Source organism: Syngnathus leptorhynchus, chromosome 9 (genome assembly GCF_054491065.1).
Source record: "Syngnathus leptorhynchus isolate UIUO chromosome 9, UIUO_Slep, whole genome shotgun sequence".
NCBI classification, from domain to species: domain Eukaryota; kingdom Metazoa; phylum Chordata; class Actinopteri; order Syngnathiformes; family Syngnathidae; genus Syngnathus; species Syngnathus leptorhynchus.
The window spans coordinates 1,151,056-1,163,265 of NC_141203.1; the positions used below are offsets into that span (position 1 = coordinate 1,151,056).

At 41.7% G+C, this 12,210-nt stretch overlaps 1 protein-coding gene and 1 pseudogene across 3 annotated transcripts in view; both read left to right on the top strand.

Moving 5' to 3' along the window:
* The window catches only part of rrp1 (ribosomal RNA processing 1), a 50,794-nt gene that overhangs the window by 10,847 nt on the left and 27,737 nt on the right, over window positions 1–12,210 (top strand). For all 3 annotated transcript variants that reach the window (XM_085920034.1, XM_085920033.1, XM_085920032.1), the window contains exons 7-8: window positions 9,454–9,518; window positions 12,065–12,177. In XM_085920034.1, coding sequence (XP_085776160.1) covers window positions 9,454–9,518; window positions 12,065–12,177 — 178 coding nt within the window. The remainder of the gene's footprint in view (window positions 1–9,453; window positions 9,519–12,064; window positions 12,178–12,210) is intronic.
* On the top strand, window positions 2,942–6,793 carry LOC147050568 (uncharacterized; annotated as a pseudogene).

Consider the following 12,210-nt stretch of genomic DNA (forward strand, 5'->3'; position numbering starts at 1 on the left):
CAACAATGGAGGCGCGGAACATGGTCCACTCGGACTCAATGTCCCCCGCCTCCCCATGAACGAGGGAAAAGCTCTGCCAGAGGTGGGAGCTGAAGCTCTTCCTGACAGGGGATTCTGCCAGACGTTCCCAGCAGACCCTCACAGAGCGTTTGGGTCTGCCATGTTGGACCAACATCTTCCCCCACCATCGGAGCCAACCCACCACCAGGTGGTGATCATTTGACAGCTCCGCCCCTCTCTTCACCCGAGTTTCCAAAACATGCGACCGCAAATCCGATGACACGACTACAAAGTCAATCATCGAACTGCGGCCTAGGGTGTTCTGGTGCCAAGTGCACACATGTCCATGTGAGCCAACAATAGAACTGGTTCAGATTGGGGGGGCGAAGGCCCAGCCACCAGGCGTTCGCCTTCGAGCCCCACCTCCAGGCCTGGCTCCAGAGGGGGGCCACGATGACCCGCGTCCGGGCGAGGGAAAACGAAGTCCATTTTCGTTTGTCATCATAAGGGGCTTTGGTGAGCCGTGCTTTGTCTGGCCCCTCACCTAGGACATGGGTGAACCTACCAGGGGCATAAAGCCCCAGGCAACATGGCTCCTAGGATCATAGGGGCACGCAAACCCCTCCACCACGATAAGGTGACGACTCACGGAGGGGATTATCAATCTATTCTTTTCACAAAATATGTACGCAAGCATTTGGAAATCTGCTGTTTCCATTTTTAAAAATGGTGACTCCCAACTCCATGGCAAACTACAGACCCATCAGTCTCAAATATTGCTGATAAACCGGTCTCAAACCAAATTAAGTCATTTAAAAACAACATCCTATGCTGTTCAACCTATGCAGTCGGACTGAGTATCATGGCCAATATCCTAAATCAACTTGATTTCCATTCTGAAAATTCTAAATCCATTAATTGCTATTCGATTCAATTAGATTTGCGTCAAATAGATTCAATCTGCTCTTAAATAATAAATAGTTCACCTTTGTTGAAAAATACACGACTACTTTTCTCGTCAGGTTTCAGGTGAAAACTTGAATTCAACTTGACAGTTCACATTAATTGTAGAAAAGTTTTGTCAGTCTGAAAAGTGCAAGTGACTGTACATTAACAACAAATTTTATAAAGGCATCGTTTCAGTGCAAAGTATTCTCAACAAAACATAAAGTTAAATTAATTAATAATTAATTAAAAATGTACTGCAAATTGCATTGTTGAAGTGAAAAATAATATTAACACAAATCTAAAAGTTAAATTAATATGAAGGCAAATTCTGTTACTTTTGTAAATTTGACAGTTCACACGTTGACTGGAAACAAAACTGTCTTATCGCAACAATGCAATGGATTCTGCAAACAAAATTTGCAATAGCCTCTGCTATCTTTATGGCCCGTAGAGACCAGTGATGTGCATTCCAGTTCTTTTAGGTGAACTGAATCTTTAGAATCAGTAAACTCCAAATGTTTGTTTTAATAGGCGAATATAAAAACAAGGAATAAAACACTAGACAAATTTTAACATAAATGTTTATTAAAATAATAATGAATTCACAACTCGTTCGTGAACGGGAAGTTACGTCATTTTCTTTGTTTTGTTTTAAGGCGAGGTGGCACCGACATTACGACACCTACTGGTTGAAGTTATATGAACTGAAAAAAGAACGAATCACTTTTGGAAGTGATTCGTTCACTCTCATTAACTGAAAAGATTTATTCTATTTGAACGAATCGTTCACTCACGAGCCAACACTAGTGGAGACTCCGATGGTAACGTTAGTACGTCCCTCAATTTCTTTTGTTTTGTCCCGGGCGGCTTATCGGACGCCAACGTACTAGTGTGGTACCTTGTCAAGTGGCTTCTGAGGTTTGTAGTATTTCTGCAATAACTGAGCTCCGCTCCGTATATCTTGCACACCACCTTGGATCTTTCCTGCTCATTGTCCTTTGTTTTTTTTAAATGCGAAATTGATCCAAACATCAGACTTCAGCTGAGACGACTTGAGTGGTGTTTTACCTGTCTCCGCCATTTTGTGAATTTGCACTTGATCGTCTTTAAGCATTACATTATCACGCACAAGACTGCTGCGGGCCTCCGGCAGAAAAATATTTCTCCAGTGCGCACCATGGTGTATTACAATTATCGATTTAATGTCCTAGCCTCAGCGTCACTGGAGAGACGACCTACATTTTACATTCTTTTCTAGATTTTCCCTCACTCGCTTTTTACATTTTTTACTTCACTTTTGGGAGTTTATTATTCTTTGTAAACCGCGGACCGTCAATTCCCTGCCATTTCTACCACGTCATTGGTTGGCTCCCAGCGGAGGCTTCATGGCTGTCTACCATCAATCATTGGATACGAAAGTTAAGCACGTAGTTAAGGCGCATAGCCCTCCAAAGCCATCACGGTCTACTGGCTCTCGCACTTTGGTCATATTATATACTCCATTACTCGAAACACGGAGTAATAAAAATCCAGCCACGATAACGTGTATCCCTGGAGCCAGAGAACCTGACGTAGAAGCTAATCTTAGGGAGCTGGCTTGCAATAGGTCTAGTCAACAGCGCAGGTCCAACAACACTAGTTACACTATATAGTGATACACGTCTGCTCCAATGATTCTTGGGTAAGGCAATCCGAGATCACAAAGAAAAACATATTGAGGACTTGTAATCTCACCAGAAAGGTGAGTCGGCATTGAATAATTGTCTCTTGCCCCTTGCCTGCAAGAGGCAATGATGAGTGGTTTAGTAGATTATTTTCGCATAATCGGTGGATGGCTGGTTTCTGCAAGAGTCAGAGACTGCAGTTCATAGATAACTGGTCCTCCTTCTGGGGCCGCCCAGACCTGCTGAGGAAGGGCGGCCTTCATCCTAACCGTGAAGGTGCTATCACTCTTTCTAGTAACATAGACTATTGTTTGAGCCGTTCATGACAGGCCATTTTAGAGCAGGCCGAGTCACAGGTGGCTAGGCCACTTGTTAGGATGGGTTTGGAGTCTGTTAAGATAAAGTTAACTAGCGCTAGACTGGACTCCCATCATGCACATAGTAGCTCCTTTTGTAAACTAGAGCGTCACAGTTTGAATAGTGCTACAGCATACATTGACACACTTTCTACTGAGGTAGTAAGCAAGTCCAATTACTCTGCCCTGACTGGTCTCGCTGATGGCACGGTGCCTGCTCCTAATAACTGCCAAATATTAACTATCAAATTCGCCTCTTCCCGCCGCGCTCATAAACTTTTAAAGGAAATGCCGGGCCAAGACAACAGAATCTTACTCGTATTTCCTGCAAAAATCCTCCGATAGATATGAACTCTGATCAACCGATTAGTATCGAACTTGGTTTCATGAATATTAGATCACTTCACACAAAAGCACTACTCGTTAATGACCTCATCACAGACCACATTTTTGGTCTTTGCGAGACCTGGTTAAAACCTAATGAATTGCATGTTGTGCGTCCTCGTGAAAAGACTGGGGGGTGTAGCCCTTATCTCCAATTCCGATTTTAGATTTAGGCCTCGTTCAATTCATGCATTTAAAACTTTTGAAGTTTGCATTGTCCAATCCACAGCTTTGCCATCGTTTTATCTCGCTGTTATTTTCCGTCCACCCGAGGCTTACTCTGGTTTCCTGGATGAATTTTCAGAATTCGTGGCTGACCTCGTGACAAATGCGAATAATATAATAATTATGGGGATTCCAATATCCATATAAATTTACCGTCAGAGCCACTTACTCTGGCGTTTCAGACAATAATCGATACGTTCGGTTTTACGCAAGCCATACAGGCAGCAACGCATAACATTAGAAATACCGGGTCTTATCCCGAGGATTGGCCACCTCAAATATAACTACTGCCATACACTACTGTTATGTCCGATCAGTATCTAATAAAATTTGAAATTTTAACTCTTTCAACAACAGGAGCACAATCAAAGTTACATCATTATTAACTCCATAACTGTGACTGCGCTCTCTGAGTTACTGCCGCCGGCAACTGCCGTAATTCCCCGCATATATTAGCTCAATTGATAATCTTACAAATGAATTCAATGCGACACTGTTAAATGCCGTTGACTCTGTAACGCCTCTACGTCTGAAAACTTGCTGTAGAAAGCCTTCTCCGTGGTTCACGGATGAAATGCGTACGCTTAAGTAATTATGTAGAAAGCCTCAGCACAAATTACGTTTAACCAAATTTAAGGTTTTCCCATCAGGCATGGCGTGACAGCCTCCTGAAATACAAAGATGCGCTTGTTTTAGCAAAAACTAATTATTTATCGCAAATTATTAATCTCAAAACAATCCTAAATACTTATTCGATGCAGTGGCAAAGATAACGCTACGCCAGCTGACCTGCAATAGCGCGCTCCACTCAGCCTTAGAGTTCATGAAATTTTTCTCTCAAAAGATTGAATCCATTAAGGATGAGATCAAGATGACCATTCCATTCGCTCAGTCGAGACAGCCGATTACCGTCGCTGACAATCATGCAATAACCCTCTCAGACGTCAGACTAGCTATATCAAATAAATGTAATATAAAATTTTTATCGAACCACCCGTGTCACTCCAAATCATTAAATCCATCGAAATCTTCGTCTTGTGTCACTGTTGACGCTGGAACCATGTGCGCCGCTGACGTCAGAGTAGATATATCAAATGAATATAACAAACAACAATTTTAACGAACCATCCGTGTCGCTCCAAATCATTAAATCCACCGAAAAGCTGTTGACTCCGGACCTACGTGCGCCGCTGACGTCAGCCTCGTTGTCAGCCTAGTCATCATCCGCATCGTCAGTTGCGGCTCCAATTATTCCACATATCTACGTATATAACTACACTGCTCAAAAAAAAAAAAAAATTAAACAATTTTTTATCAGGGTATGACATGAATTCAATTAAACTTTTCCGATAAGGTTTTGGTCAGGCTCGTGGCAGAGGGGGTTGTTAATCACTTTCAGCTGCATTGGTGTTGATGGAATTAACAACAGGTGCACTAGAGGGGCAACAATGAGATGGTCCCCAAAACAGGACTGGTTTTGCAGATGGAGGCCATTTCAAGTTCCTCCCTCTTGATCTCTTTTAACTGTTTTTCACAAGTGTTGGCCTAAGCAAGAGTCATTTTCACGACTGGAAGCATGAGGCGATTTCTTAACCCTCATGAAGTTGTGCAGATTATCCAACTCCTCCAGGATGGCACATCCATGCGTGCTGTTGCAAGAAGATTTGATGTGTATCCCAGTACAATCTCTAGAGCATGGAGGAGATTCCAGGAGACTAGCAGTTACTCTAGGAGAGCTGGACAGGGCCGTAGACGGTCCTCATCCCATCAGCAGGACCAATATCCGCTGCTTTGTGCAAGGAGAAACAGGTTGAGCACTACCCGAGCCCTACAGAATGACCTCCAGCAGGCTACTGGTGTGAATGTTTCTGCCCAAACAGTCAGAAACAGAGTTCACGAGGGTGGCCTCAGGGCACGACATTCTGTAGTGTGCCCTGTGCTCACTGCTCAGCACCGTGGAGCTCGATTGGCATTTGCCATAGAACACTAGAATTGGCAAGTCCGCCACTGGCACCCTGTGCTTTTCACAGATGAGAGCAGGTTTACCGAGAGCACCTGTGCTAGATGTGAAAGTGTCCGGAGAAGCCAAGGAGAGCGCTATGCTGCCTGCAACATCATTCAGCATGGCCAGTGGTGGGTCAGTGATGGTCTGGGGAGGCATTTCCATTGAGGGACAGACAGACCTCTACAGGCTAGAGAACGGTAGTCTGACTGCCATTAGGTATCGGGATGAAATCCTTGCACCCATGGTCAGACCCTACGCTGGTGCAGTAGGTCCAGGGTTCCTCCTGATCCACGACATTCCCGGCCTCATGTGGCAAGAGTATGCAGACAGTATTTGGAGGATGAAGGAACTGACACAATTGAATGGCCCTCACAATCACCTGATCTAAACCCAATAGAACACCTCTGTGACATAATGTTTCGGTCCATCAGACGCCGCCAGGTTGCTCCTCAGACTTTACAGGAGCTCACTGATGTCCTTAGACAGATCTGGGAGGACATCCCACAAGACACCATAGGTCGTCTCATTAGGAGCATGCCGCGACGTTGTCAAGCATGCATACATACAAGCATGTGGGGGACACACAAGATATTGAAAAGAATTTTGAGTTGCAGAAATTGAATTTAGGCAAAATGGACGAGCCTGCCACATCATTTTTTTCACTTTGATTTTTGGGGTGTCTATATACTGAGCCCTCTTTAGGCTTTAAACTTTTATTTCCATCAAAACATGTGGCATCCTTTTATTCCTGAGACATTAAACTGTCCATATCAGTATAGATATCAAACATTTTTCTTTTCACGATTGAAATCTGATGTTTTCAAAGTGTTCCTTTAATTTTTTTGAGCAGTGTATATTGTAACGTTACCAAAATCATTGAAATCATTAAATCCATCGGAATCTTTGTCTTGTGTCACTTAAAAAAACCCTCACAGCTGTTTACTCCGGAATTACGTCCGCCGCTGACGTCAGACTAGATATATTAAATAAATGTAATATAAACAACCATTATAACGAACCATTCGTGTCACTCCAAATCATTAAATCCATCGGAATCTTCATCTGCTGTGTCACTAAAAAAAAAGCCCAAAAAAACAGCTGTTGATGCCGGAAATACGTGCACCGCTGACAACAGCCTCGTCGTCAGTTGCGGCTCCAATTATTCCACAGATCTACGTATATAACTATATTTTAGCGTTACCAAAGTACCAGGCAAGACGTGGGTTTGGTAACCGGCTCTTTATTTCACAAAACAAGAGCTCAACATGTGTATGTGCTCCAAACAAGCGCCCTGGATCGCCCCCCTCCCACTGACTTCACGGCCTCGCTCGACAATCGAAAACTACTGAAGTCTAACAACATACACATTGCTACTCTAAATAAACTATATGTAAAATAACTAAAACATAAATAAGAATTTATCAGACCATCTGTGTCACTCCAAATCATAAGCTCTCCTGACTCCAGAAGTCAGGAAATGGAACTCATTGTCAGTGAGGCTCCAATTATTCCACAGCCATAGTGCGTCCTCATGCGGTTTAAAGTGAAAATAACATGTGAAGTGATCAACTATACTAGTACCGCAATTTTCGGACTATAAGTCGCGGTTTTTGTCATAGTTTGGGTGGTGGGGGGGGGGGGGGGGCAACTTCTACTCAGGAGCGACTTATGTGAATTTTTTCACAGATTTTCAAAATTCAAATATCTGCGATGTAGTGAAATCGCGATACACGAACCGCGATGTGGCAAGGGATTACCGTCATTTGAACTGCAAGTCACGTCACCCGTGCCGCGGGGCGGTTGTTTACATAAAGAGCAAAGAATTCGATCACGGGATGACGAAGATGACGAAGGGCTCCCGGCATCATTAGCGGCTTTGTTTGTAAGTGACACGGAGGACCGAAGGATTTAATGATTTGGTGTGACACAAAAGGTTTGAAAAACTATTATGGCTTTTACGCACGCCCGGTCCTTCTCGACGGGAGCTCTCTTTCACCTCCGTGGATGGAAGTCGGGGGCCGGCGCTCGGCCGGGTGGCTGTCCGGGGACGGTGGATGGGGCTTGGACATGGCTTTTACGCACGCCCAGTCATACTCTACGGAGCTTTCTTTCACCTCCGTGGATGGAAGTTTAGTAGTTGTTGGCTCGTTGAACTCTTGTTTTGTTAAATAAAGAGCGTTTTACCAAACACACGTCTTTCCTGGTACTTTGTTAACGCTATAATATAGTTATATACTAGATCTCTGCGTTGACATAAAGAACGAGGAATCTGATCGATGGATTTAATGAGTTGGAGTGACACAGATGGTTTGATAATATTGTTTTAATATGATAGTTACTTGAAATATACTTTATATATCGTTATATGGGTCTGTGGAATAATTAGAAATGCAACTTACAACGGGTCCGACGTGAGCATATGTGTCGCATACGCGGCATTGTTTACATAAAGCATGATCGATGGATTTAATGAATTGGAGTGACACAGATGGTTTGATAAACGTGTTATTCATGTAATACTTACTTGAATAACTCTGAATGTTACATCAGGCCCGTTCTCAGCTCCTCGTTTGTGTATATGTCACGTTAGCATACCGTATCGTTTAGCCTGTTGTTGCTGCTGGTTCATGTCTGTTTTTGGTGTTGGATTTTGACAAATAAATTTTTCCCAAAAGTGCAACTTATACTCCGGTGCGACTTTTATATGTTTTTTTTTCACTTTATTGTGCATTTTATGGCTGGTGCGACTAATACTCCGGACCGAGTTATAGTCAGAAAATTACGGTAAGTAATGTGTTAATGATCAAGTAAAAATATGTGAATAATTTCACATATAAATCACTCCTAAGTATAAATCGCCCCCCCCCCCCAAAAACTATGAAAAAAAACGCGACGTATACTTAGAAAAATACGATACATTTGCCACTAAGTCCAGCAAATACAGTAATCCCTCATTTATTGCGGATAATTGGTTCCAAAAACCACTTGCGATAAGTGAAATCCGCGAAGTACAGTCACCAACAAGAAGTACTGGGCAGGCTAACGAGTTAGCGGAAAGATGCTAATTCGCGATTGTGCCAACACACAAAAATGGACCTCTAAAGGAATGTAAACGAACATTTGGAGCAATACTACATTGGCCTAAAGGTTAGACACACTTCCTCAATTTAAAGTTTTATTTTGACTTTTAAATGTTTTTTTTTTTTTTTATTTGAAAAAAAAAAATCCACTATGTAGTAAAGCCGCGATAAATGAAACGCGAAGTAGCGAGGGATCACTGTTCACCAATATTGCGATGACGTTTGCCATCAGATGTCCACACAGGCAGCAAACATGCACAGTGACAGCAAGACAGTGTACATGCACTCTTTTTCTAATATATCACCTACTGTTTACTCATTTGTTTTACACAAAACAAAAAACAAAAAAATAGATAAGGAACAAGGTCAAATATCCACGTATATGGCATGTTTGTTTAACAGTCGGTCATGTCTCTACGTTTTATTTGAGCTCATTAGTACCTTTTAGTGATGTATTCTTTTAATGTAAATATATATTTTCTAGCCTGATAGTACGGTCTGTAAATATAGTAACACCATCTGTCTAGGGATTGCCAATGAAAAATAGCCTTCTGGCTAATTCTGGCCTATTTACAGAATTTTTTTTTTTCCTTTACTGTCCCTGATACAGATTCAGAAATAGATATAAAATTCATTCTTGAACTCCAAAACACTGTTGATGCTAATATAATGGTAATACTATAATCAACCTTTTATTTGAGTGACACATCTGTTATAGAGAATTCTGCAACAAATTTTGAGGGACTATAACTGATAAACTTGTCATGGATCTTTTCACCTTTTTTCTACAGCTCTCTGCTGAGCAGAACCTGAGATTCATAGAGCCATTCTGCAAAACAGCAACCAAAACCAAGGAGTAAGTCAAACACTGCATTTTAACGTTTTTCTTTGAATTGTGTATGCTATTTCATGTTTGTACGGCGACCTTGAGTGCCTTGAAAGGCGCCTTATAAATAAAATGTATTATTATTATTATTATTATTATTATTTCCTTAATCGGTCAGAATGTTGCTGCAGTACATTTGTTAAATTAGAAGATATGAACATTCTTCACCATTTTCATGATGATTGCTGATTTTATTGAGAAAAAAAAGGCAAAGGTTACAATAAATCTGTGTACCCACCAGAGGTGGAGTAAGTCATGTACATGCAAGTCACAAGCCAGTCTCAAGTCGTAGCCTTTACGTTCCCAGCAAGCCCCAATTAAGGTACTGTAGGAAAAATAAATCAAGCAAGTCAAATCATGTCACCAAAAAGCAGGTCAAGTCATTACTTTATTCAAGCAAGTCAAAAGTCAAGTAAAAAAAATCTTACTCACCATAACTGGGCATTTTGGAGTGATGGTCAAATGTTTTTTTCACTGATCAAACAAAAAAAAAAAAGTGCTGTTGGGAATAAAAAATCAAATTAAATGATTGTAATTCATTACATTAATCACAATTTAATCTGGTATCTGATAACTCCTAGATGAAGAATTTGATTTTCTGGACATTACAAAACTGTAGTGCATGATTAGGCAGTTGAATATACCAAGAAGAGAAGATTTGAAATCCTCATTTTTGTTGACGTTTGCTTCATAAATGAAATTCAAAAGAAAAAAAGTCAAACACATCAGAAAAATAACTAGGCCAGGTGCATTATTCAAAAATGTAATACTAATACAGTAATCCCTGATTTATCGCGGATAATGGGTTCCAAGACCACTAGCGATAGGTGAAAATCCGCGTTGCAGAGAAACTATATTGTGACAAATCCACACAAGACTTTTATGAACCTTTATTGTATTTTATCAACATTTAATTGTAATTGTAATGTTTTTTTGTATTTTTTTTAAAGATTTTTAAAGTTAAACTGACGTTCAGAAACATTCTTATTTATTCAAATAAATAAGGGAACATATATTGTTATAATATCCACACAAGACTTTGATGAACATTTTATGAAGTGTAAACGTGTCACGACTCCTAGTCAAGTCAAGTCAAGTTTTTATATAGCCCTAAATCACAAGCAGTCTCAAAGGGCTCTGTCCTCTGCATTTAACCCATCCCCATGTGATTTTGATCCATCCCCTGGGGGAGAGGGGAGCAGTGAGCAGCAGCAGCGCCGCGCTCGGGAATCATTTTTGGTGATCTAACCCCCCAATTCCAACCCTTAATGCTGAGTGCCAAGTAGGGAGGCAATGGGTTCCATTTTTATAGTCTTTGGTATGACCCGGCCGGGGTTTGAACCCACAACCTTCCAGTCTCAGGGCGGACACTCTACTACTAGGCCACTGAGCTGGTAAACGTGTCACGACTCCTCTTTGCTCTTGCGTGCTGGCCGGCAAACGCGCCCCAGCGGCCCAGCGCGAGGGCATCCCCACAAGACTTTTATAATTTATTGTACTTTTAAACACTTAATTGTATCGTTAAAAACTTTTTAAGCAGCTTTAAAAAGGTTGCTATGCCAGTCTGCTTCTATGACGCAAGCTCGCTGACTGGCTCGTCAGCCTGCCTTGTTGTCCTGCTCTGCAGTCCTTCCAGCCCTTTTTGTGTCCTTTAAACTTTGTGTGACCCCGTGTTGCAGTTGATTGTCCTGTTTCGTTCGTGACAAAAGGAAATGCAAATCAGAGATGTTAATGTAGCGTGACTGTGGGAGGCTGCGATAAAGCGTGATTAGAACTGCTCTTGCAGTTCTCAACCAATCAGTAGCAAGGATGCAGATCAACAGACCATGTTCCCATTGGTTTTGTCTCCTCTACCGGCCGATAGTGTGCTGTAAAAAGTCATGGGCAGACAAACCCCTGCGCTCCAAGTTATGCCGCAAAAAGCCGCGATGCACTGAATATATCCACATTTGTTTTCATAAAAACCCGCGATGCACCAAGGCCGCAACAGGTGAAGCGCAAAGTAGCGAGGGATTAGTTATAGCTACATAAAATAGAACGCAGACGCAATACAGCAATTAAAAATTCGTAGAGCTTGTGCATTAGTTGCATTTCTGCTTCACACAATCTGTCGGTACTTTGAAAAGCCTAAAACAAACTTTATATTTGCTATTTTAAGCATCAAAGCTCTTGCATTGGAGAGATTAATACTGTCGCAGGTAGGGGGGGTGGACTGTATGCAGTCAGCGAAGCCCAGCTAAATGGTGTATCTGTGACTATTTCTTTATCTCGTTCACTACTAGCTATGGTGCCACCACGTTTGTGACAACCGACTGAAACAATTTTACATAGCTGTTGTAATTACCTGCCTTTGGAAAAATAAAATCTGAAATCTCTAACTTGTTTACTGTTTCCTGTTCATTCATGAATATATCATTTGCACAGTTGTTGCATATTCCGTCCGGCCTTGATCTTGAGATTCCCGCTTGCATTGTAATTTTTGACATCCACTTATTTATCATTCTTTGACTGTCTAGTTGGACACTTTTCCGAGCCATCTGCAACAGCATTTTCAGCACGATTATTGACCAGGCTCCCTATGCCATTGAAGATCTGCTGAAGGAGCTGAAAGCAGAGTCCTCTGATGCAGGTCAGTCAGCTCAAGGGGATGAGAACCTACTTA